Raw genomic sequence first — 27,877 nt, 5'->3', positions numbered from 1 at the left:
GAAAATGTATACCTCTTTTTTAGCTGGAGAACTTTTGATTTTCTTAGGAGTTCTTGTCTCTTTTAACTCAATGGCATTTTCTTTTCTTTTTGAGGCCATAGGCTCTGTTTCTTTATTAGAACTTTCTTCTTTTTTTTTCAAAAGTGTCAGCTTGGAACTGGTTTTTGGAGAAGAAGTTTCTCCTATTTTATGAGTGGATGACCTGGAATGTTGCTGAGATTCTTTTGAACTTTCACATTTAGTTTGCTTCTTAGGACTGCAGTTCTTTCTGTTATCTGAAAATTGCTCTGTTTTTATTAGGAAGAAAGAAAAGATTATGATTGTTGTTTTTGGAAAATGATACCCAATATCAAGATTATTTTTTCATTTTTCAACTGAATAGTCTTAGTAGGACACAACGTCATATGGTGACTTCATAACATGCACATTAAGATTTTAGTTCTTCAGTTTATACAGAACATTTATTTTTAAAAATTAAACATCTGTATATTACTTCTTTGTATAACCAGTTCAAATTAAGGGATCTGCCTTTTTAAATATAAATTACTCACTAATTGAAATAATATGGTAAACTACATCTGAGAACATGGACTTTATTCCACAGATAAATGTCAATGATCTGAAATTCACACAGAGAAAAGTTGCTAATTAAAATATGTCACATAAAAAATTCTGTTTGTAATAAAGTCTGAAAGAATCTTGGGATTTCAAGACTAAAATTATATGAACAGATATACTTATAAGATTAAGCCCATCTATATTAACAGATGGTTAGATATCAGAACCACTAAAAAAAAAAACTAAAACCTACAGACAACCAGCAGAAGAGCTTCAGATGACCTGGACAACTATGAGCCAACTCTATGAGCCTGAAACATCTAGTTCTTTGTCTTCATGTATTGAAGTCCACACAGTTGCACTACACTTGGAAATAAACATGAAGCCAAGAGCTATGATACATTTCTCACAATCAGAGCAGACAGGCATTCTACACCAACTAATATCCAAACAGCTTCCTAGGTATCTAAGTAGAACACGCTCCAGCACTCCTATGAAATATCTATCTAAGAATACCAGGTAATTACTGAACAGAACGTTTAAAAATGGTTACATGAATTTTCTTCGATAAAGATAAATGTTCCAGCTTACTTTTTTCTGCTAGTTTTACCTTTATGAGGATATTTAGGTTTTTCTACTTTATATAAACTGGCTTGTACAGATGAAAACGTCTCTCTCTCTCCTGGGTCCTTTTGAGCCTAAGAAAACGTAAAAAGTGTCAAATGTGACAAACAACAGGAAAACTATTACCACAAAATATGTTGTTAAAATCAACCAAAGATTAAGGGTCATCTTCCAAAGTAGAGGAACAATACAATAAATTTTCATTCATTTATACACAAAATTTCTGGGGCAAATGAAACATGTTTTATTACTTTTAATTTTACAGATGAGGAAACAGATGAAAGGGTATAAAAAATACATCTATAAAAAATTATGCCAGTTGTTCCCCACTTGTGAGTCTGAAAATGAAAGCCTTGTTTCTGCTGGTTTCATCTCCATTCTCAAATTGTTAGCATTATGCAGTTAAAAACTAAAATCTAAACCCAAAAGACTAAATTAAAAACAATCTAAAGATCAAAAGAAAAATAAAGAGTATTTTCTCAAGAGAAAAAAAATGTCCATTCTCTTCACTCCTTCAAAACTCTACATTTTACAAAGAGGTCACAAATTGGGGTGCATGACACAGCATTTTTTTTAAATAATTCTAATTTAAATGCCTTTAGATGAAGTAAGGCTTTTCAAATGACAAAGTCCCCACCACACCCTATTGTCTTACACCTGCCTGCTGTAAAATCTTTTAAAATAGTCAGATATTGATAATGACAATATTAACAGAATGTGATTTAACAGAAATAAGGCTAATTTTTTGGAGATCAAGTGCTTAAAGAAAAAAATCTTGATGCTTTTAGAGATTCCCAAAAATGCACTCATTATTATTTGAGACTGTCCTAATACAGATCTTAAAGTTAGCTAACTAGAAACAGCAAAATTATGTTTTTAAAAAGACAGTAATTAATATTAAAATTATTAAACTTTAGATTCCATCGGAATCTTTATAAGTGTTATTCTCTGAACAAGTACATGAGAACCCCTTTGTGACAGAGAGTAAGTAAAAGTTACAACTTGTTTTGTGAAGAAGGGTTTTGGTTGGCTTTGGCTTTATCAACCTTCCTTTAGGAAGAAGTTTCTCAATGAGCTTCTCCAAAAACATTTTTATAAATGAAAATAATTTAGCTTCTCTCTACAAGAGTTATTCATGGTTTTATCTCCAGAGCCTAGACTACACAGGTCTGAAAGGGAACACTGATCTGTACTGTATATTCAGAGTGCAAACAGCCTGGTAAAACACCACCTTTTTGGTCTTGGGTTCTTCATCCAACATAGCTAATGTTCTGGCAAACTCTTCATCTTCATGCAGTTGTCTCTCTAGCTGTAAAAAGCGTCAACACAGTGAGCTGCTTTTTTTCTTTTTGTAAATGAAAAGTTTTAAAATGTGTGGTTTATGATGCTTAAAAGAAACTGGAAAAACATTTCCCAGAAAGTAACTAGGACATTTTTTCACTTAATAGCTGAGTATCACAAGTTTGTTTCGCTAAGCCAAATTAGACTGCAGAACATATATCTCTAGTTTTGCAGGCATGATAGATAAATTGAGCATAAAGTTCCAAGTCTTTAGCTTTTTCTTAATGGTCCCAATGCAACACTTACAGATCTCTCATCTCTATTAATTTTAAACTCTGAAAAGAGTTCAGGAGAGAATCATTATCCTAACAGAAAAACAATAGCCTTGTGGGGGATGGGGGGGGCACACATAGAACTGAATCTATAAACCAAGAAAATTATATACCTTCTTTGCACACACAGTAAGATACATACTAATGCAACTATCACTAATATCTTCAAACTTCTATTTTCAATTACTAATTCAAATGTATCTGTTCTGATATTTTTTTAAATTGAAGTATAGTAGACTTAACATTAGCATATTAGTTTAAGGGGTACAACACAGTAGTAATTTATCTGTCCTGACTTTTGAAAATTTAAGTCATTATATCAGAAGTTTTCCTAAAATGCTCATGTAACACGCAGACATTCTAGTCACCTCGCTGTTATTTCCAAATATTTTTACTTTCAGTAAAATGGAGCTCTTCCAGAAGAGAACGTGTGGAAGTAGAATATATTTCTCATTATAAATTAAACGGTTTTATGCTCCCTGATAAAATGGCCTAATACAATCTATTATTCTAACAAAGGAAAGGACCTCAAAATCCACCCAATCCAAAAGAAAAGGTTTAGAAACTGGTATAAGCCTGATAAGAGCTCAGTAACCAAGCCTCCTCTTGTCTATAAAATGAACTAACTCAAGCTACAAAGAACTATAAGCAAGCCAGACAGATGCAGATCAATATACTCTCTATCGCCTAATATTTCTTCACCATAACTGAACTACACATCTAATTTCTAAAAACAATATGAAAATCTTCATCATATAAAGGTCCTTCAAACTCTAAACTTCCAGTGGTCCTGCAAGGATTTCTGGTTGAACTTTACACCATTTTTCTAAAATTTCACACTAGGTAGTATACTTCTAGTAAAGAGGATTCTAGATGTTTTAGAAGACAGAAGAAATTTAAATACTTCCATTAGAAATTCATTACTGGTAATTATGGCATCATGTGACCAAAAGTCTTATATTTTAATACAATGTTTATTAGCACAGCAGATAGTGTTTAACATACTGACTTGCATGTTAGATTCTGGGCACACATTCACTAAATGAATAAACCAAAAGGTGAAAGTGAGGAGGGGAAAAGAAAATAGATGCTCTTAGAGGGATAATTAGGAAAGACATCATCAGTCAGTTATTAACACTCTGAAAGTCCTTCATCAGACTAATAAGTTACCCAAACAGGATACTGAAAGAATGTGATAGAAATGGGAAAACAGAGGATTGTGATACAAAGTGCCACACCTGGTTTGGAAAGGATAGGGTAAGCCTCCAGTATTTCAGACAGATAAGAAGTCAGGTCCCTAAAAACATCACTTCATGATTTTACCTAGGCCATCTGTCCTACCCTGAGTCATGTGGATATCTGTATGTAGTTTATAAAATTCAGTGTCGTCAATAAGATGGAAAAAGATTTTGAAAACACATACTATAAACTGCCAAATTAATAAAATGTGAACAGTCAGTATATTTCAGAAGACTAGAATACTGTTCTCTCACAACAATTGTTATCAAGAGCCCCTTCTTTGTATATGTAGAGCTGATTCACTTTGTTATAAAGCAGAAACTAACACACCATTGTAAAGCAATTATACTCCAATAAAGATGTTTAAAAAAAAAAAAAAGCCTCTTCTTTGCCAAGCACTAAGATGAACACTGATGTCACAACAGCTGAGACATAAACAGCCCTGGGAGGTAGAGTTTAAAGTCTACATACAGGAAGACACTGAAATAGCAATTTAAGAAGACACAAATAAACGTTAATAGTAGCTACAGGGCATACAGAAGGGATTTCTAACATAGTTTAGGGAATATGAGAAAGTGACACTTCAGCTAATAAACAGGAAGGAGGTTCAAACAGCAGGTACCAAGGTCTGGAGCCTCTGACAGAGACGAACACTCCCCCTTGAAATACCTTCTTCACTTGGCTTACATAAAATACCAAGCTTTCATCAGTGTCTTATAATTTTCTGCATACAGGTCTTTTGTCTCCTTAGGTAGGTTTATTCCTAGATATTTTATTCTTTTTGTTGCAATGGTAAATGGGAGTGTTTTCTTAATTTCACTTTCAGATTTTTCATCATTAGTGTATAGGAATGCAAGAGATTTCTGTGCATTAATTTTGTATCCTGCTACTTTACCAAATTCATTGATTAGCTCTAGTAGTTTTCTGGTAGCTTCTTTAGGATTCTCTACGTATAGTATCATGTCATCTGCAAACAGTGACAGCTTTACTTCTTCTTTTCCAATTTGGATTCCTTTTATTTCTTTTTCTACTCTGATTGCTGTGGCTAAAACTTCCAAAACTATGTTGAATAATAGTGGTGAGAATGGGCAACCCTGTCTTGTTCCTGATCTTAGTGGAAATGGTTTCAGTTTTTCACCATTGAGGACAATGTTGGCTGTGGGTTTGTCATATATGGCCTTTATTATGTTGAGGAAAGTTCCCTCTATGCCTACTTTCTGCAGGGCTTTTATCATAAATGGGTGTTGAATTTTGTCGAAAGCTTTCTCTGCATCTATTGAGATGATCATATGGTTTTTCTCCTTCAATTTGTTAATATGGTGTATCACGTTGATTGATTTGCGTATATTGAAGAATCCTTGCATTCCTGGAATAAACCTCACTTAATCATGGTGTATGATCCTTTTAATGTGCTGTTGGATTCTGTTTGCTAGTATTCTGTTGAGGATTTTTGCATCTATGTTCATCAGTGATATTGGCCTGTAGTTTTCTTTCTTTGTGACATCTTTGTCTGGTTTTGGTACCAGGGTGATGGTGGCCTCGTAGAATGAGTTGGGGAGTGTTCCTGGAGAGATATACCATGTTCTTGGATTGGAAGAATCAACATTGTGAAAATGACTCTACTACCCAAAGCAATCTACAGATTCAATGCAATCCCTATCAAACTACCACTGGCATTTTTCACAGAACTAGAACAAAAAATTTCCCAATTTGTACGGAAACACAAAAGATCCCAAATAGCCAAAGCAATCTTGAGAAAGAAATACAGAGTTGGAGTAATCAGGCTCCCTGACTTCAGACTATACTACTAAGCTATGGTAAATCAAGACAGTATGGTACTGGCACAAAAACAGAAATATAGATCAATGGAACAGGATAGAAAGCCCAGAGATAAACCCATGCACATATGGCCACCTTATCTTTTATAAAGGAGGCAAGCATATACAGTGGAGAAAAGACAGCCTCTTCAATAAGTGGTGCTGGGAAAACTGGACAGCTACATGTAAAAGTACGAAATTAGAACACTCCCTAACACCATACACCAAAATAAACTCAAAATGGATTAAAGACCTAAATGTAAGGCCAGACACTATCAAACTCTTAGAGGAAAACATAGGCAGAACACTCTATGACATAAATCACAGCAAGATCCTTTTTGACCCACCTCCTAGAGAAATGGAAATAAAAACAAAAATAAACAAATGGGACCTAATGAAACTTAAAAGCTTTTGCACAGCAAAGGAAACCATAAACAAGACCAAAAGGCAACCCTCAGAATGGGAGAAAAATATTTGCAAATGAAGCAACTGACAAAGGATTAATCTCCAAGATTTACAAGCAGCTCATGCAGCTCAATAACAAAAAAACAAACAACCCAATCCAAAAATGGGCAGAAGACCTAAATAGACATTTCTCCAAACAAGATATACAGATGGCCTACAGACACATGAAAGAATGCTCAACATCATTAATCATTAGAGAAATGCAAATCAAAACTACAATGAGATATCATCTCACACCAGTCAGAATGGCCATCATCAAAAAATCTAGAAACAATAAATGCTGGAGAGGGTGTGGAGAAAATGGAACACTCTTGCACTGTTGGTGGGAATGTAAATTGATACAGCCACTATGGAGAACAGTATGGAGGTTCCTTACAAAACTACAAATGGAACTACCATGCGACCCAGCAATCCCACTACTGGGCATATACCCTGAGAAAACCATAATTCAAAAAGAGTCACGTACCAAAATGTTCACTGCAGCTCTATTTACAATACCCAGGACATGGAAGCAACCTAAGTGTCCATCATCGGATGAATGGATAAAGAAGATGTGGCACATATATACAATGGAATATTACTCAGCCATAAAAAGAAATGAAATTGAGTTATTTGTAGTGAGGTGGATGGAGTTAGAGTCTGTCATACAGAGTGAAGTAAGTCAGAAAGAGAAAAACAAATACAATATGCTAACACATATATATGGAATCTAAGGGAAAAAAAAAAAAGTCATGAAGAACCTAGTGGTAAGACGGGAATAAAGACACAGACCTACTAGAGAATGGACTTGAGGATATGGGGAGGGGGAAGGGTAAGCTGTGACAAAGTGAGAGAGTGGCATGGACATATATACACTACCAAACGTAAAACAGATCACTAGTGGGAAGCAGCCGCATAGCACAGGGAGATCAGCTGGGTGCTTTGTGACCACCTAGAGGGGTGGAATAGGGAGGGTGGGAGGGAGGGAGATGCAAGAGGGAAGAGATATGGGAACATATGTATACGTATAACTGATTCACTTTGTTATAAAGCAGAAACTAACACACCATTGTAAAGCAATCATACTCCAATAAAGATGTTAAAAAAGATAATAAATAAATTAAAATTAAATACCAAGCTTTCCTGATTGTCCTACTTCACTAGCCACTTTCTTTAAATCTCCTCTGCTGGATCATCCTTCTCTTCCTGACCTCTCATTATTAACAGGGCCCCAGAGCTCAATCCTGAGACTTCTTTTCTGTTTACGTTCTCTCCCCATGATCTCATCTAGTTACACTGGTTTTAATACCATTCAAATGTTAATGATCCCAAATAAATATCTTCAGCTTAGACCTCTCCCCTGAGCTCCAGATTCCTCTACCCACTACCCACTCTGCATCTCCATTTGGAAGCCTATTAGGCATCTCAAACTTATGTGCAAAACAGAATTCTTGATATCCCTGTACCAGTGTTCCAGTCTTAATAAATGATATCACCATTCACCCAGTTGCTCAAGCCGAAAAACATGGAGTCATCTTTGAATCTTCTCTTTCCCTCATACCTTACATCCAGTCTATCTGCAACAACTTGAAGGTTGCACCTTCAAAGCATATACAGATGATGACCACTTCTCACTGCCTCTTCCATTACCCCCATCCTGGTAAAAGCCAACATATTCTCTCACCTCCCCTACCGTAACAGTCTCCAAAATGATCGGCTTTTGCTCTTGCCCACCGTGGTTTCTGTAGCTTCACAGCAGCCAGAATAATTTTCTTTTAAGATCCATCAAAAGTCATGTCATTTCTCTATTCAATACTCCAATGGCTTCTCATCTCACAGAGACTAAAATCCAAACTCCTTACCATCCCAAGTCCTTCCGGTAGGTACCAAAGACCAGTCATGACATAACAGGATTTGCTGCTGGCCATTTCTTCCAAACTCATCAAACTCAAACATTACTACCTCAGGATGCTTACACCCGCTATTCTCTATGTCTAGAGGAAATCTGCCTCCAGGTAGAAGGAAGCCCCATGGCTCACCATTATCATGAATTATGTGCCCCAATGTCACTTCCTCAGAGGGGTTTTCCTAACCCCTGTATTTCAAATAGAACACTCATAACCCCACTGATCATTCCTTTACTTTTCGTCGTAGCATTTATAATGATCTGACATTTTTTTTTTTAATTTTGGTATCCTTAACACCTAGAAGTGTGCCACGCACTCAGTAAGTGCTCGATAAATACTTACTGAATGAATATAACAGGTTCACTACAAAGGGCACTCTGAACTGAAGATAGATTTAGAGATCACCAGCATATGCATAGTACTTAAAGCCACAGGAGTAGATGAGATGGTCCAGAGTGGAAAGAGAAGAGATATGACCAAGTTAAATTATTTTAGCTATCTAAAGGAGGCTTCCATTCAAAGAAATCTAATAATAAATCTTTAGTTATCCTCTGCTCTCATCATCTATCTTTTATATAAACTTAGATTTTCATATAGAATTAGATTTTAACTTATTTTACACATAACTCTTACAATGAGGCTCAATCCAAAATGAAACTAGAACTATCTTAATTGTCTGCCTGGGTAGACTAAATAGCAAGTGACAACATCAAGGTGCTAATGATATCTAAAGAAAATGCTAATACCTCTGCATCTTCATCAAGTTGTAATTGCTTGGCGATGGCTTCATCATTTAATCTGGAATCATCTGCATTTTGTGAAGGCTATATTTCAAGGAAAATCAAGCAAGATCAGCATAAACCTTAAGTTCAAAGTAAGGTGCTTTTTCTTAACTAGCTGAATAAATACACCAATGAGAGATAAATGTATCAGTTATGAAATAGACTCAATGCACACCAGCCAAAAAATTATGTTCATGGCTACTCCGTGACCACATCCAATTTCTTAACAAGCAAATATCCTACAGACAGATGATTCTCACTTAATTCTATTGAAATGTTCAAAAGAAGTACCCCCCAAAACCCTAGAGACTAACGTCTTGGCTTCAGAAGTAGTCCAGAACATTGGCACACCAATACATGAGAAAGATTACATTGTCTAACGGAGGTACTAAAGAAATCAACACACACGCTGCTCAGCAGGCTTCCTCGCAGGGAACTACTTTCACTAACTTATCTGTATTTGTTTCCTAAATGTCCAGGAAAAGATGAAACCAACATCAGCCAAAATAGAGTAGGTCACAAGTACAGCATAGGGAGGCTCTATTCTAAGTTATGTGTTCATGACCTCATTTGGGAACAATTATGTTGTCTGAGGTCAAGAGTAAAATGAGTTTGTATTCTGAGTATTTAAATTCTAAGAATCACAATTCATTCTTATGATTTAAATGATCTTTTCTCACTTTCAAATATTAAAAACTTAAATGTGTGATATTCTAACTTGGTCGTCCTCCAACATAATAGCAATACATTTTACCCATAATCATAGGAAAATTGTTTTCATCAATAAAATGTTGGTCTATTCATAAAATCCAATTTCACCTCTTATTAATAACTGAACGGGTACAAATCCTGAACATTCCTGCTTGCCTGTAGAACACTCACCTCTTTTCTTCTGCTTGCCACCATCTTCTTATCCGATCTTTGGACACTTGCCGTTCCAAAATAATCAAGCACTGATGTGGGGGTAAGTTTCATCGGTGACAAAGGCTTATTCTTAGTGTTTAGTGTCTTAGTGTTTTCTTCATTCTTTTTCATGTTTGATGCTCCACGATAACTATTTGGAGATCCTCCATTCTCTTTTGACTTAGAGGCTGCCTTCTTACACACAAAGTCATCTTCTTCATCTTAAATGAAATATGACCAGATATGGCTTGATAAAATATCAATTCTAATTACAAAAGCAACCACTTCCACCAACTTTATAAAAAATATACAAGTGCTATGGGATGCTAATGATTTTCTTTTCTTCCTGTCTCCTCAATTCAACAGTTATCCCCACATTTACCAGTGCCAGGTCTGTAATACACCATCTCCCCCAGTTACTACCCAGAGTGCACAAATGTGTATGTTTACTCATGTATTCAACAAATAACTACTGAGCATCCATTATGTGCTAGGCACTGAGGATACAGCAGTGAATAAAAAAGACAAAATCCCTGCCCTCATGGAGCTTGGAACCTAGAAGAGGCAACAGATACAGAAATAAACATATCCTGTCAAGTTGTAAGTGCTACGAAGAAAAGTAAGACAGAAGGAAAGAATTAGAGCGTGACGAAGGGTGCTCTTTTAGACAGGGCAGTCAGGGAAAGCTTCTTGATAAGCCACATTTGAAGAGAGCCCTGACATGGAGTTACCTCAGGCAATGAAAACTACAAGTGCAAAGGCCTTAAACTGGGTGTGCTTGGAGGTTCCTGTGACTGCAGCAGAATGAAGCGGGTACACCCCAAGAGTTAAGGTGAGAGAGGTAGAGGCCAAATCCCATAGAACTCTGTAGATCACAGAAGGAATTTTAGGTTTTATTTTAGAATGGGAATCCACCAGAGAATTTTCAGCAGAGTTGTGCGTCATCCAACTTAAGTCACGTCCTTTGGAGAACACACTGTCAAGGGATAAAAAGCGAATGCAGGGAGACCATTTAGGGAGCTATTCTACATAGTTCCAGAAGAAATGCTGAAGCCTTGGACTAGGGTGGTATTTGCAGAGGTGTTAAGAAGTTGTCAGAGTCTAGCTATACATCGAAGGTGGACTATCTAGCAATATCTAACTATTCATTGAAGACTTTAAACACTTTGTCTTATAACATTTTCTTTCCAAAAAGTTTCCATTGAACATCTGGTTTTAAAAGTCTTTCTAAGCATTCATGACAATGCATAGATAATTAAAGACCCCAAAAATGCACCTCAAAAGGACCTCAGTAAACTTTTTTGTTTGATTCAGTGATTCGCAAGATAAAAAGCTTTTTACTTTGGCCTAATAACAAAAGAAATCCAATAAAAAGAAAAATCTAAAACCACAGATATATTTATTAGATGGTTCCATATTCCTTGCCATCACAAACCGGACCAGGAGTGGGCACTTGAACAAGGTGGGGCGAATCTTACCCTTGATCAGTTTGCTGAACTAATCTGTTTAAACTAAGGTGCTAAAGGTTTATTTTTGCACGCAATGACATTCAGCAATGGCCTTCTAATAAATTCCATTTTGCTTACAACAAGCTAGGTTTTCTTCTTAACCTGCAACCAAAAATTTTAGTTAAAGCATACTTGTTTTCTTATCTTCAACTATAGCCAGTCTACCTTCAAGATTAAATTAAAAATTCATTCATCAATCCTTCTAAGCACATCCAAGGCTTGAAACACTTACCAGATTTCAATCCATGTATTGACAAGAGTCAACAGACTAAGTTTAGTCACTCATATATCTGTTCTTCCTACATGACAACCAGTCCTTCTCTGCCTCTGCCATCTGATTCAGATGGTTCTGCAAAGGTCAGGTGACATTATCCCCATTCCACTTAGGTATGATAACCACGTAAATCACTCATAACCATCCTAGTAACCATTGATAATATAATCTGAAACTCCTTCCCTCTTCTCTAAGATAACAACATAATGAACTGTTATATTATTGAAATCCAATTTTTTATAATTTAAGGTTTGTCTATTTTAAATCCCTAGACACAGTTAAGCTGTAGCATAACCAAACCAGTAGCATTCAACAACAAACTATTCTACCTTAGCAGTCAAAACAAATTATACGAAATCCCCTTAAAAGAAGATTCAAAACAAAATTAACATTGCTGGGACTTCCCTGGTGGCGCACTGGTTAAGAATCCTCCTGCCAATGTAGGGGACACAGGTTCAATCCCTGGTCCGGGAAGATCCCACATGCCATGGAGCTACTAAGTTCGTGCGCTACAACTACTAAGCCTGCACTCTAGAGCCCGCGAGCCACAACTACTGAGCCCGCGCACCTAGAGCTCGTGCTCCACAACAAGAGAAGCCACTGCCAACGAGAAGCCCGCACACAGCAATGAAGAGTAGCTCCTGCTTGCCGCAAATAGAGAAAGCCCACGTGCGGCAACGAAGACCCAATGGAGCCCTAAATAAATAAATAAATAAATTTATTTATTTATTTTTAAAAGTAATAACAACATTGTTGATATCCTGGCTTTAATAAAAATAAAATAAAATAAGAAAGCCACAAAACTGGAACCTCCTAAGTATAGATATCCAATATATCTCCTTAGGCAGTAAGTGCAAAGTTAAAAGCATATCTAGTATATACAAGACAAGACTTCCAATCTTATCTGAGAGCTTATTAAATTTTATAATTTTTACTTGGTTTGTTTTGAATTCAACAACTGTACTTCTGGGGAGGAAGGATTTCCTTAATGGAGAAAGAACAAAATTAAACTGTATCTGCAAAATGACAGTCTTCTACTAGTTTTTCCCTCGCTTTAAAAATGCCAAAAGCAGTAACATTCCATTTCCACTACCCCTAGCCATGTGTACAAGCAGTATGACAGAAAATCCCAACTGAATGGACCAAGTCAACCACTATGTTTTTCTGTTATAGTTCTTCCCCTTCACTCAAGAACTTCCTTAGTATATAAAATATTGTAATTGTCCTTAAGCAATTAACTCAAACAAGATCAATCACTGATATTTGGTATAGACTCAGAAAGGGAAACAATGGTATTGTAGATATTTGCAATCCCTAGCTTAACGCTTTCTCCAGCAATCTCATAAATATTCACAGGTAACAGATGAGCATGAAATTTAGTGAGATCAAGAATTTCTAAGACTACCAGATTAAAAAGATTGTTGGCAAGAGTGTAGGGAAATGGGACCTTTACATACGCAATAGGCAATAGTATTTTAAAATAGTAAATTAAAAAAAATCTTTACGGGGGGCAATCTTGCAACATGTATCAAAACCTCACAAATGCATACCCATTAGTTGGATCCAGCAATTCTACTTCTTTTTTAAATTTTTTTTAATTTTGGCCGCACCGGGTCTCAGTTGCTACACGCAGGATCTTCATTGCGGCACGCGGGATCTTTAGCTGCAGCATGCAGGTGGCATCTAGTTCCCTGACCAGGGATCCAACCCAGGCCCCCTGCATTGGGAGCACAGAGTCTTACCCACTGGACCACCAGGAAAGTCCCAGCAATTCCACTTCTAACTAATTAGTCTAAAAACAAAACCGGGGCGGGGGGGGGGGGGTCTTCCCTGGTGGTGCAGTGGTTAGGAATCCGCCTGCCAATGCAGGGGACATGGGTTCGAGCCCTGGTCCAGGAAGATCCCACATGCCGCGGGGCAACTAAGCCCGTGCACCACAACTAATGAGCCTGCACTCTAGACCCCGCGAGCCACAACTACTAAAGCCCACGGGCTTAGAGCCTGGGCTCTGCAAAAAGAGAAGCCACCAAAATGAGAAGCCCGCGCGCTGCAACAAAGGCCCAACGCAGCCAAAAATAAGTAAATTAAATAAATAAAATTTAAAGTAAATAAATAAATTAAAACAGGGACTTCCATGGTGGTCCAGTGGGTAAGACCCCGCGCTTCCACTGCAGGGGGCGCAGGTTCGATCCCTGGTCGGGGAACGAAGATCCCACATGCTGCGCACCGAGGCCAAAAAAAACAAAACAAATGAACATGTACACAAAGATATATGTACAAAAATGCTTATCATGGCATTTGTCCATTCAAAAGTATGGAGAAAAGACTGCAAGAGGGCAAGAAAAGATGAAGGAAAAATTAAGGGACTAATACAGTTTAGACAAAAAAGACAGCCTCAACTATGACAGTTGCACCAAAGATAGAAATAAGTGAACATTGTTTATAAAGTGGGAAAACAAATAACCTGAATACCTACTATTATGTTCAACCATGTAATGAATTATGCAACCGAAAATTATAATGCATATCCATATTTACTGACATCAGGATATTTGTATGTGTATTAAGTGATAAAAGAGATATTACAAGATGTTTAGTGATATATCTAAATCTACCCATCTATGTACTTATAGATATGCTTTTAAATTCACGTTCAAAGATCTGAAAAGAATAAAATGTTACCAACTTTTATCTCTGGATAGGGGATTCTGGGTGATTTTTCATTTCTTTCATCGTATCTTTTTCATCTGTATATTACACTTCTCTTTCTTTTTAACCTACGTCTCATATTTTACAACAAATTGACTATCTCCTAGAAACTCTGTCCCCTTGGCTTTCTGAGACAGAAAAGGTTTGGCTTTAGTTTCTCCCTCCTCTCCATTTTTCTTTGCTTACTTCTTTCATTATTTATTAGCATCTCTGCTTATTCTGTCACTAGCTTCAGGGACTTCATGGTATCTTTTTATCTAATTTATGATATAATTAGTTTATAATAGTTATCATTGAGCACTAAACTCCATGCCAGGTACTCTACCACATTCTTTATAATGCATTATCTTTAGTCAACTAGTTCTCTTATTCCATACATGGATTCCATTTTCCACATTCCTGGCAAATGCAGACTGGGCTTAAATACTTTCAAAATTGAGCAGTGTAATTCAACGTGACCTCCTCTTTCTTTGGTGAACAGCACTACTGTACTCTTTAGAAAAGTTCTTCCTTATATTAAGCCAAAACACTTCCCTGTGAATTCCACCTATTTTCCTTAATTAATCTTTTTTCACATTCAGTGTTTGAAGACTGCCTTCGTTTACTTCTTTAGCTCCTCTTCCCTACAAATGGTAAAGTTTCAAACCACTCACCATTTGGGTTATTGGAAAGATTAGATTTTTAAAAATCAAAGTGCCCAGTATAGTACCTCGCCATGTTATAATAAACATTCAATAAACAATAAAGCAGTATTCTCTGGTGAAAACAACACTGAACCAAAAGTCCAGAAAACTAAAATGCTAACCTGACTTCAACTTTCTATTGTTATTTTAATTAATTATCTGGGATTCGTTGTCCTCTGCAAAATGTTGGACCAGACAAACTCTTTTAAGATTTTCCCTTCTATAATTCTGAAAAATCTGTGGATAGTCACATAGATTTTGTAGCTACTGTACTCAATACTGGTGAGAATGTGATAAGTCTGTACTAATATAAACACTAACTATGAAAGTGTAAACTACTGGGTTAGCCAAAAAAGTTCGTTTGGGTTTTTCCGTAACATCTTACGAAAAACCCGAATGAACTTTTTGGTCAACCCAATAGTATGACTTTTCTAGAAAGCAATTTGGCAAAATATATCTAGAACCTTAAAGAAGTTCATAACCTTTAGCATAGTAATTCTTAGAGATAATGAGAGGTGCTGACAAACATTTATATACAAATATATTCATCACACTATTAAGAACATTAAAAATGTAGGCAACAAAAATAATTAAAACTGGAAGGGCTGTATACATTGTGATCTAGTCATACAATGAATTCATGCAGTCAAAAAAAAAATTAAGCCCAAATTTCAAAGCTCAAAAAAAAATTATGAAAACAGTAAAATTAAGCTGGCAAAAAACCAAAAATGCATCACTTTGTTCTTTAGGTTAGCCTTAAACATCACTCCTAAAAGAGAGCTTCTTTCCAAAGCCTTCTCTACTAGAGATCTTTTTACAATGGGTTTAAAGTTAACAATGTCTTCAAGCTACAGATCCCAAAAATATACTACATCTAAACATAGACATAATTTTATAAACATTTTCATGAATACTGAGTAAAAATGTAATTTTCAAGAAAAAATATGGAAATATTCTGCATGAAATTTCAAGTATGCTTTCACTGTACTAAGCAAAAATTGTATACAAGGTCCTTTGTTCTCTACTAACCACAAAATAAATGGTTCTCCAAGTCCCCCTGGAAAGCAGGACCAATTCTAGTGAAATACAGTTATGCAAAAAGGAAAAAAAATATTGACTTGTTTGATTTAATGCTCATTTAGTGCCCTGTGATTTGTGAACTTCTCCATAGTCCTTATAGTTACATGGACCTGTAACTATAAGGCTGTGACCATACTTATGTAAAATAAATATTTTACAATTCTACACAGTGTGTAGAGATGGCACATCCCAAATAAAGTTATGGTTGTTTTTCTTTTTTAACATTTGTTCTTGTTTTGTAATGAGCCTAAATTTGTTCTGCCTTGTCAGAAGCCAAAGGCAAAACTGTGTTCTCTTCTTGGCATTAACTTAAAATAATGATAAACAGATCTAAGTCAGATTTCTGTGACCTAGTTGAAAATCATGGGCAACTGAACACTTAGAATCTCCCCCCAGGATATCTGACTCCTTATAAAAACACCATTTATTTTTATTTATATACAACATAACCTCAAATGTGGTAAGAATCACCACGTAAACTAGCATTATCCAACATACAGCAGAGGAATTGCCTGGAAGAGAAGATTGCTTTGCCACTCTGAGTTAGATACATTCATTTATTTAAAAGGATAACAAATGAAAGAGCAAGAAAATAATGTGCAGGTCTCTAAAAAAATCTAATTCTGAAGTTCCTACTGCTGAGAGTTTGGGATTCTGATTTTTTACCTTCAGTGTGAAACACACAGAAACCAAATTAATGGAGACCATCCGAGAGAATCTGGTTACAGAGATTAAAAATAATTTATTTTGCAACAAGTCAGAAACTAAAAAGGGCATCTGAGTCGTTAGAGCCTTTTTCTACTAAGTTCCTTTTCAATAATTCCTTGAGTCAAAAATCCAAACTGTCATTTTGGTTATGGACATAGAGAAAGGTTCATGCATATTCCAAGTCTTCAATAAACATTTGTTAATTAAGTAGACGGAAGAGAAACTACACATGTCGTCTTTGCACCACTTATAGGGTGTGAGAATCAGACATTCTGGGGTGAATCACTGAATGATTTACATGGTGAATCAGATATATTTCAGTATAATGAAATAAAACTGAGACTGCTCATCCTTAATCAAGAAATTTAGAGATATCATGATTCTTTACTAATAAATCCTCTTAGAATCAAATGGAGTCAGTTATATTTTAAGAATAAAATTATTTAATAATTCGTGAGGTCTAGTGAGGTAGGTAAGTAATGATATTTATCATTAAGAGAAAAAAGTACTGGCTTGTGCTGTGATGTTATCTACCATATAGAGTCCTCCCCAGAGCAGGAATAACAGTCCATGGAAAGTCACAGCTGGTTTCAATTACTAAGAAAACAACGCAGGAGAAGAAAGTGGAACACTTTACTACTTACTCGCCTCCTTCCTCCATCTCCACTGCACCAATTAGGAAAAGAAAAAGGAGGTTCAGGGTTAGGGGAGGGAGGGCTTACACAACTAGCCACAGGTACATTATCCAGAGCTTCGTACAACTCTAAAGCATGAAACGGGCAATAGAAGGAAAACTCGACTGACCGGAAGAGTTAAGGGAGTGCTTCAGCAATGCAATTCTCCACTTCCATTCACATTCCACTTCCCCGCACATGAGAGGACATAACAACGCTGGTTTATATGCTAAGACCAAGTATAAATCACCTGTATATTGTTTTATTAGTGCTTAATGACATTTTCATAACATAATCCTACTTCCTCAGCATTCTGGAGTACAATCCTGTATCTCTCATACTTTCACAAGTACCTGACAACAAAATATGTGTCACCAGAAAACAACAGTCTGTTCATTTTCAAAGATGTTTCAGACACTCAATAATCATTCCAGATACTCTAGTGCTTCATTATTCACTATGTCCTTTTCAGTTCTCCCTCTTCATATGCCACTGAATTTTTTTTCAGGTCTCATAATAGGCACTACTGAAAGGGGACTGAAGAGCAAACTAGGGAAAAAAGACTATAAGAAAGCATCTAGCTCTTATAATGATGCTTTAGTCAAAATGAATTTGGGAATGAACTTGCTAAAGGATATCAGTGACCTTGAATCATCATATAAAATGGAAGAAGTCTCTAAAGATTAAAGAGGAGAAATGGAGTCCTAATTGTCAAAAAGAGAAAGGCAGATCCCCAGCTACAGAAATATAGAAGGAGAAAGGTTTGGTAACAATTCTACACAACAATATCAAGAGCAGGGCAAAAAGAGAGTATTTACAGATGGCCAACAGTCACATGAAAAGATGCTCAAGATGGCTAATTATTAGAGAAATGCAAATCAAAACTACAATGAGATATCACCTCAAACCAGTCAGAATGGCCATCATTAAAAAGTCAACAAATGGGGCTTCCCTGGTGGCGCAGTGGTTGAGAATCTGCCTGCCAATGCAGGGGACACGGGTTCGAGCCCTGGTCTGGGAAGATCCCACATGCCACGGAGCAACTGGGCCCGTGAGCCACAATTACTGAGCCTGCGCGTCTGGAGCCTGTGCTCCGCAACAAGAGAGGCCGCGATGGTGAGAGGCCCGCGCACCGCGATGAAGAGTGGTCCCCACTTGCCGCAACTAGAGAAAGCCCTCGCACAGAAACGAAGACTCAACACAGTCATAAATAAATAAATAAAAGAACGTGAATTTCTTTAAAAAAAAAAAAAAAAAAGTCAACAAATAACAAATGCTGAAGAGGGGGTGGAGAAAAGGGAACCCTCCTACACTACTGGTGGGAATGTAAGTTGGTGCAACCACTATGGAAAACAGCATGGAGGTTCCTCAGAAAACTAAAAGTAGAACTACCCTATGACCCAGCAATCCCACTATTGGGCATATATCTGGACAAAACTATAATTCAAAAAGATACATGCACCCCAATGTTCATAGCAGCACTATTCACAATAGCCAAGACACGGAAACAACTTAAATGTCCATCGACAGATGAATGGATAAAGATGTGGTACATATACACAATGGAATACTACTCAGCCATAAAAAAGAATGAAATAATGCTATTTGCAGCAACATGGATGCAACTAGAGGTTATCATATTAACTGAAGTAAGTCAGAAAGAGAAGACAAATACCATATGATACCACTTATATGTGGAATCTAAAACATGACACAAATGAACTCATCTACAAAACAGAAACAGACTCACAGACACAGAGAACAGACTTGTTGCCAAGGGGGAGGGGAGTGAGGGAGGGATGCAGCGGGAGTTTGGGGTTAGCAGATGCAAACTATTATATATAGAATAGATAAACAACAAGGTCCTACTGTATAGCACAGTAAGCTATATTCAATATCCTATGATAAACCATAATGGAAAAGAATATGAAAAAGAATGTACATATATGTATAACTGAATTACTTTGCTGTATAGCAGAAATTAACACATTATAAATCAACTATACTTCAATAAAAACTTAAAATAAAAAACAAACAAACAAACAAAAACCAAAAAGAGAGTATTTAACAGAAGCAGACAGAGATTCACTGAGATTAAACTATGCTGGCCTGAGCCATCATTTATTCTTTGAGTTACAGGACTAGTAGATGAGATGAATATTAGAAACATGGATGTCTGGACTGTAACAAAGCACCTACCAAATTGTCTTCCGATAGGCTATGGCAGGGTTTTTAACCTCTGCATTACTGACATTTTGAGCCAAATAATTCTTGCAGGGGGCTCTCTGGTGCACTGTAGGATGTTTAGCAGCAACTCTGGCCTCTACCAACTAGATGCCGCAGCATCCGCCAGTTGCGATGACCAAAAATAGCACTCCAGATATGCCAGATTTTTTGCTGGAAGGCAAAATCACCCTTGATTAAGAAGCACTGATTTATGGAAAGATGGAGAAATACAAGATACGTAACAGTGGTTTCTGAGATTCATAACTAATTGAAAAGCTCTTCAGAAGAAACTGAAAAGCTGTATCCAGGATGCTGATATTCGATCACGTCAATTTTGAAAAAGGTTTCTTTACATGCCCCTTAATACTAAACAATTTTACTAATGATTCAGAAAGAAATACATAGATAGGTTTATCAAATTTGTAGAAGATATGAAATCAGATGATATAAAAAATAAGTGGATGAGGGGCATCCAAAGAACTACAGGATTCTTTCACACTGAAGCTTTGTGCAACCTTAGATTGGAAATTGATTCTTTGAGAGTAAGTTTTCTTAAGGTAAGTCAGCCCTAATATTAGGTAGTTTTGAAGATCAAATGAGACAGATAGGAAATATAAGCCATATAATAAATAATGTTATTCCATTCCATGAAGTCAGTCTACAAGTGTTTTGAAAAAAATTTATAATAGTATACAAGACAAAATTTATGTTAACATTATTAAGGTCGAATTCTCTCTGCCTTTCACGTGGACACAGAGGTTTCAAGTAAAGTAAGGGATTCCTGCACAGATGATCTGTAATTAAGAAAATACAAGGGACAATACAATACTAGGTAGTATTAATCTGGTGTAAGTAAATCTGTGAAAGTTTATAAATTGAATTTTTTAAAGTAGATTTTCTCTTTCTATAAGTTAGAAAGTAATGAATAATGCATATGAAATAGCACTACTGATTTCCAAACTTCACATTATTCTCCTTTCTAGTATACATAGTACCTAAATCTCCATGTTAAATCCTACCAAAACCTCTGACGTTTATCTCAAATTTCTCTCTCTCCCAGGAAATGTTTCCTGAACTTCCAAAATAAAAGTTACCTCTCTTATGCCCAAATATCCTTGGAAGATATTTTTATCACTGTTAATTGTTTCCTTGTATTACAATTTTTATGTAAAAGGCTTATCTCCCCAGTAGAGTTTAAGCCCTTGAAAACAGGACTGAGCTTTATTCTCTTATCTATTTCATAGATTGTCCAGTATGCTGTTGGGCACAAACAGTGAACAATCATGTTTGTTAAATAAATAAATCAGTGAGAATTTAATATTGTTAAATGAAAGTATTCAAATGTAAAATTTAAAAAAAAATAGATGACAGAATCAGAATACAAAAACCTGGAATCTAACAAGATAAAAATGTAAGAGTTTCAGAAAAAATTTTCAGAAAAAAAATTTAGTAAGGATAAACATAAAGTCCGTTTTCTGAACCTGAGAAGCACAAAGTGGAACACCCTTCTATTCTCCATAATACAGGTGAATAAACTACACCCTTAAAACAAATGCCACTTAACCTCAAGAAATTCTATTCTCTTTTAAGTGATAATATTCTTCATTGTGAATTGTCCACTTATTGATAGTTAAATATGTTCTGTTACAATGAAGCATAAACAAGTATGTTCACATCAATAATCCAATATCCAAAATAAGAGCATGAGAAAAATTAAATGCATACTATTAAAATTTACTATGCAGAAGTTTAAAAGAATGAGATAGGAATCTTTCTGTATTGAAAGAAAGAGAGGCTGGGGGGTGGGGAGGGAGGGGGGGAGAAAAGGAGAGAAGGAAGGAGGAAGGGAAGGAGACATTAAATTATGAAAAAGCAAGCTGCAGAAATGTTACAAGATGCCACTCTCAAATACGTGTATATATGTAAATATATATGCGTGTGTATATATATTTTTTTAATTTATATAGCTATGTAAGGCAAAAGGGATGGATGAAGGCATGGAACATTTTCTATCTGAATTGTTTCTTTTTCAGTGAGAATGTGTTACTTAGGTAATTCTGAATAATATTAATCTAAATACTCATCCTCAAAAATCTAAACTTAGTTTCTTTTATAGTCTTATAAAGACTATAAATATTAATAGTATTAATTTTTTTAATTAATATTGATTTTAAATCCATATTAATTTTTGAACAAGTATAATGAAAGAAATATAATACACAGTTCTTAGGTTTCCTCTCACTTCAAGGAAATTCTCTGTCTCAGTCACACTGGGTTTCCCTGAAAATATCTAAGAGAAGTTCTCTGTCCTATACAGAAATCTATTCCTATTTGTCTGGTACACAAAGCTGTATGTCACTGAAAATTAGTACACACATTCCCCAATAATATTTTCTGCTGCTATTTTCCCGAGTCACAAGTCACTGATATTACATGGTAACCTGGAGAACACCACATTCCCAATTTTTTCCCACTTAATGTCCCCCAAATAATTATAACTTCAAGAACACTATCAGCCTCTGGAATTATATGCTCAATAAAAATTACCAGTCATAACAACCCACAGAATGGGAGAAAATATTTGTAAATGAAGCAACGAACAAGAGATTATCTCCAAAATATACAAACAGCTCCTGTTTGTACATTTTTTAATATTAAAAAAAAAACCAAACAACCCAATCAGAACATAGGCAGAAGATCTAAATAGACATTTCTCCAAAGAAGACATACAGAGGGCCAAAAATCACATGAAAAGATGCTCAACATCACTAATTAATAGAGAAATGCAAATCAAAACTACAATGAAGTACCACCTCACACCAGTCAGAATGGCCATCATTAAAAAGTCTACAGAGATTAACCAAGATGGCGGAGTAGAAGGACGTGCTCTCACTCCCTCTTGCGAGAGCACCAGAATCAAAACTGGCTGCTGGACAATCATTGACAGGAAGAACCTGGACTTCACCAAGGAGGATACCCCACATCCAAGGACAGAGGAGAAGCCACAGTGAGACGGTAGGAGGGACGCAATCAGAGTAAAATCAAATCCCATAACTGCTGGGTGGGTGACTCACAGACTGGCGAACATTTATACCACAGAAGTCCACCCACTGGAGTGAAGGTTCTGAGCCCCACGTCAGGCTTCCCAACCTGGGTGTCCGGCTACAGGAGAAGGAATTCCTAGAGAATCAGACTTTGAAGCCTAGTGGGAATTGATTGCAGGACTTTGACAGGACTGGGGGAAACAGAGACCCCACTCTTGGAGGGCACACACAAAGTAATGTGTGCATCGGGACCCAGGGGAAGGAGCAGTGACCCTGGGGGAGACTGAACCAGACCTACCTGCTGGTGTTGGGGGGTCTCCTGCAGAGGCGAGTGGTGGCTCTGTTTCACCGGGGGGATAAGGACACTGGCAGCCGAGGTTCTGGGAAGTTCTCCTTGCCGTGAGCCCTCCCAGAGTCTGCCATTAACCCCACCAAAGAGCACGGGTAGGCTCCAGTGTTGGGTTGCCTCAGGCAAAACAACCAACAGGGAGGGAACCCAGCCCCACCCGTCAACAGTCAAGTGGATTAAGGTTTTACTGAGCTCTGACCGCCACAGCAACAGGGAGGGAACCCAGCCCCACCCATCAACAGTCAAGTGGATTAAGGTTTTACTGAGCTCTGACCGCCACAGCAACAGTCAGCTCTACCCACCACCAGAGCCTACCATCAAGCCTCTTAGATAGCCTCAACCACCAGAGGGCAGAGAGCAGAAGCAAGAAAAACTACAATCCTGCAGCCTGCGGACCAAAAACCACAGTTACAGAAAGATAGAGAAGATGAAAAGGCAGAGGGCTATATACCAGATGAAGGAACAAGAAAAAACCCCAGAAAAACAACTAAATGAAGTGGAGATAGGCAACCTTCCAGAGAAAGAATTCAGAATAATGATAGTGAAGATGATCCAGGACCTCGGAATAAGAATGGAGGCAAAGATTGAGAAGATGCAAGAAATGATTAACAAAGACCTAGAAGAATTAAAGAACAAACAAACAGAGATGACCAATACAATAACTGAAATGAAAACTACACTAGAAGGAATCAATAGCAGAATAACTGAGGCAGAAGAACGGATAAGTGACCTGGAAGACAGAATGGTGGAATTCACTGCTGCGGAACAGACTAAAGAAAAAAGAATGAAAAGAAATGAAGACAGCCTAAGAGACCTCTGGGACAACATTAAACGCAACAACATTCGCATTATAGGGGTCCCAGAAGGAGAAGAGAGAGAGAAAGGACCAGAGAAAATATTTGAAGAGATTATAGTCGAAAACTTCCCTAACATGGGAAAGGAGATAGCCACCCAAGTCCAGGAAGCGCAGAGAGTCCCATACAGAATAAACCCAAGGAGAAACACGCCGAGACACATAGTAATCAAAGTGGCAAAAATTAAAGACAAAGAAAAATTATTGAAAGCAGCAAGGGAAAAACGACAAATAACATACAAGGGAACTCCCATAAGGTTAACAGCTGATTTCTCAGCAGAAACTCTGCAAGCCAGAAGGGAGTGGCATGATATACTTAAAGTGATGAAAGGGAAGAACCTACAACCAAGATTACTCTACCCGGCAAGGATCTCATTTAGATTTGATGGAGAAATCAAAAGCTTTACAGACAAGCAAAAGCTAAGAGAATTCAGCACCACCAAACCAGCTCTACAACAAATGCTAAAGGAACTTCTCTAAGTGGGAAACACAAGAGAAGAAAAGGACCTACAAAAACAAACCCAAAACAATTAAGAAAATGGTCATAGGAACATACATATCGATAATTACCTTAAACGTGAATGGATTAAACGCCCCAACCAAAAGACATAGACTGGCTGAATGGATACAAAAACAGGACCCATATATATGCTGTCTACAAGAGACCCACTTTAGACCTAGGGACACATACAGACTGAAAGTTAGGGGATGGAAAAAGATATTCCATGCAAATGGAAATCAAAAGAAAGCTGGAGTAGCTATACTCATATCAGATAAAATAGACTTTAAAATAAAGAATGTTACAAGAGACAAGGAAGGACACTACATAATGATCCAGGGATCAATCCAAGAAGAAGATATAACAATTATAAATATATATGCACCCAACATAGGAGCACCTCAATACATAAGGCAACTGCTAACAGCTATAAAAGAGGAAATCGACAGTAACACAATAATAGTGGGGGACTTTAACACTTCACTTACACCAATGGACAGATCATCCAAAATGAAAATAAATAAGGAAACAGAAGCTTTAAATGACACAATAGACCAGATAGATTTAATTGATATATATAGGACATTCCATCCAAAAACAGCAGATTACACATTCTTCTCAAGTGCGCACGGAACATTCTCCAGGATAGATCACATCTTGGGTCACAAATCAAGCCTCAGTAAATTTAAGAAAATTGAAATCATACCAAGCATCTTTTCTGACCACAACGCTATGAGATTAGAAATGAATTACAGGGAAAAAAACGTAAAAAAGACAAACACATGGAGGCTAAACAATACGTTACTAAATAACCAAAAGATCACTGAAGAAATCAAAGAGGAAATAAAAAAATACCTAGAGACAAATGACAATGAAAACACGACGACCCAAAACCTATGGGATGCAGCAAAAGCGGTTCTAAGAGGGAAGTTTATAGCTATACAAGCCTACCTAAAGAAACAAGAAAAATCTCAAGTAAACAATCTAACCTTACACCTAAAGAAACTAGAGAAAGAAGAACAAACAAAACCCAAAGTTAGCAGAAGGAAAGAAATCATAAAGATCAGAGCAGAAATAAATGAGATAGAAACAAAGAAAACAATAGCAAAGATCAATAAAACTAAAAGTTGGTTCTTTGAGAAGATAAACAAAATTGATAAGCCATTAGCCAGACTCATCAAGAAAAAGAGGGAGAGGACTCAAATCAATAAAATCAGAAATGAAAAAGGAGAAGTTACAACAGACACCGCAGAAATACAAAACATCCTAAGAGACTACTATAAGCAACTTTATGCCAATAAAATGGACAACCTGGAAGAAATGGACAAATTCTTAGAAAGGTATAACCTTCCAAGACTGAATCAGGAAGAAACAGAAAATATGAACAGACCAATCACAAGTAATGAAATTGAAACTGTGATTAAAAATCTTCCAATAAACAAAAGTCCAGGACCAGATGGCTTCACAGGTGAATTCTATCAAACATTTAGAGAAGAGCTAACACCCATCCTTCTCAAACTCTTCCAAAAAATTGCAGAGGAAGGAACACTCCCAAACTCATTCTATGAGGCCACCATCACCCTGATACCAAAACCAGACAAAGACACTACAAAAAAAGAAAATTACAGACCAATATCACTGATGAATATAGATGCAAAAATCCTCAACAAAATACTAGCAAACAGAATCCAACAACACATTAAAAGGATCATACACCACGATCAAGTGGGATTTATCCCAGGGATGCAAGGATTCTTCAATATACGCAAATCAATCAATGTGATACACCATATTAACAAACTGAAGAATAAAAACCATATGATCATCTCAATAGATGCAGAAAAAGCTTTTGACAAAATTCAACACCCATTTATGATAAAAACTCTCCAGAAAGTGGGCATAGACGGAACCTACCTCAACATAATAAAGGCCATATATGACAAACCCACAGCAAACATCATTCTCAATGGTGAAAAACTGAAAGCATTTCCTCTAAGATCAGGAACGAGACAAGGATGTCCACTCTCACCACTATTATTCAACATAGTTCTGGAAGTCCTAGCCACGGCAATCAGAGAAGAAAAAGAAATAAAAGGAATACAAATTGGAAAAGAGGAAGTAAAACTGTCACTGTTTGTGGATGACATGATACTATACATAGAGAATCCTAAAACTGCCACCAGAAAACTGCTAGAGCTAATTAATGAATATGGTAAAGTTGCAGGATACAAAATTAATGCACAGAAATCTCTTGCATTCCTATACACTAATGATGAAAAATCTGAAAGAGAAATTATGGAAACACTCCCATTTACCATTGCAACAAAAAGAATAAAATACCTAGGAATAAACCTACCTAGGGAGACAAAAGACCTGTATGCAGAAAACTATAAGACACTGATGAAAGAAATTAAAGATGATACCAAGAGATGGAGAGATATACCATGTTCTTGGATTGGAAGAATCAACATTGTGAAAATGAGTATACTACCCAAAGCAATCTACAGATTCAATGCAATCCCTATCAAATTACCAATGGCATTTTTTACGGAGCTAGAACAAATCATCTTAAAATTTGTATGGAGACACAAAAGACCCCGAATAGCCAAAGCAGTCTTGAGGCAAAAAAATGGAGCTGGAGGAATCAGACTCCCTGACTTCAGACTATACTACAAAGCTACAGTAATCAAGACAATATGGTACTGGCACAAAAACAGAAACATAGATCAATGGAACAAGATAGAAAGCCCAGAGATTAACCCACGCACCTATGGTCAACTAATCTATGACAAAGGAGGCAAAGATATACAATGGAGAAAAGACAGTCTCTTCAATAAGTGGTGCTGGGAAAACTGGACAGCTACATGTAAAAGAATGAAATTAGAATACTCCCTAACACCATACACAAAAATAAACTCAAAATGGATTAGAGACCTAAATATAAGACTGGACACTATAAAACTCTTAGAGGAAAACATAGGAAGAACACTCTTTGACATAAATCACAGCAAGATCTTTTTTGATCCACCTCCTAGAGTAATGGAAATAAAAACAAAAATAAACAAGTGGGACCTAATGAAACTTCAAAGCTTTTGCACAGCAAAGGAAACCATAAACAAGACGAAAAGACAACCCTCAGAATGGGAGAAAATATTTGCAAATGAATCAACGGACAAAGGATTAATCTCCAAAATATATAAACAGCTCATTCAGCTCAATATCAAAGAAACAAACACCCCAATCCAAAAATGGGCAGAAGACCTAAATAGACATTTCTCCAAAGAAGACATACAGACGGCCACGAAGCACATGAAAAGCTGCTCAACATCACTAATTATTAGAGAAATGCAAATCAAAACTACAATGAGGTATCACCTCACTCC

The 27,877-nt window shown here is 36.6% G+C and overlaps 1 protein-coding gene across 4 annotated transcripts in view; it reads right to left on the bottom strand.

Annotated features, from left to right (window-relative positions):
- Positions 1-27,877, bottom strand: part of RFC1 (replication factor C subunit 1) — an 80,675-nt gene that overhangs the window by 28,046 nt on the left and 24,752 nt on the right. For 3 of the 4 annotated variants that reach the window (XR_014264393.1, XM_082464167.1, XM_082464166.1), the window contains 5 exons: positions 9,867-10,108; positions 8,949-9,026; positions 2,414-2,491; positions 1,169-1,256; positions 13-287 (listed from right to left, as the gene is read on the bottom strand). Coding sequence is in view for 3 of the 4 variants with exons in the window: in XM_082464167.1 (XP_082320293.1) it covers positions 13-287; positions 1,169-1,256; positions 2,414-2,491; positions 8,949-9,026; positions 9,867-10,108 (761 nt within the window). In the remaining variant the exon portion in view is untranslated. The remainder of the gene's footprint in view (positions 1-12; positions 288-1,168; positions 1,257-2,413; positions 2,492-8,948; positions 9,027-9,866; positions 10,109-27,877) is intronic. The other variant, XM_082464165.1, reaches the window with a different exon arrangement.

Source organism: Balaenoptera physalus, assembly GCF_965194825.1.
Source record: "Balaenoptera physalus genome assembly, chromosome: 5".
NCBI classification, from domain to species: Eukaryota; Metazoa; Chordata; class Mammalia; order Artiodactyla; family Balaenopteridae; genus Balaenoptera; species Balaenoptera physalus.
Note: the sequence above shows the minus strand (reverse complement) of the source record. Positions and strands in the feature narration are given on the sequence as shown.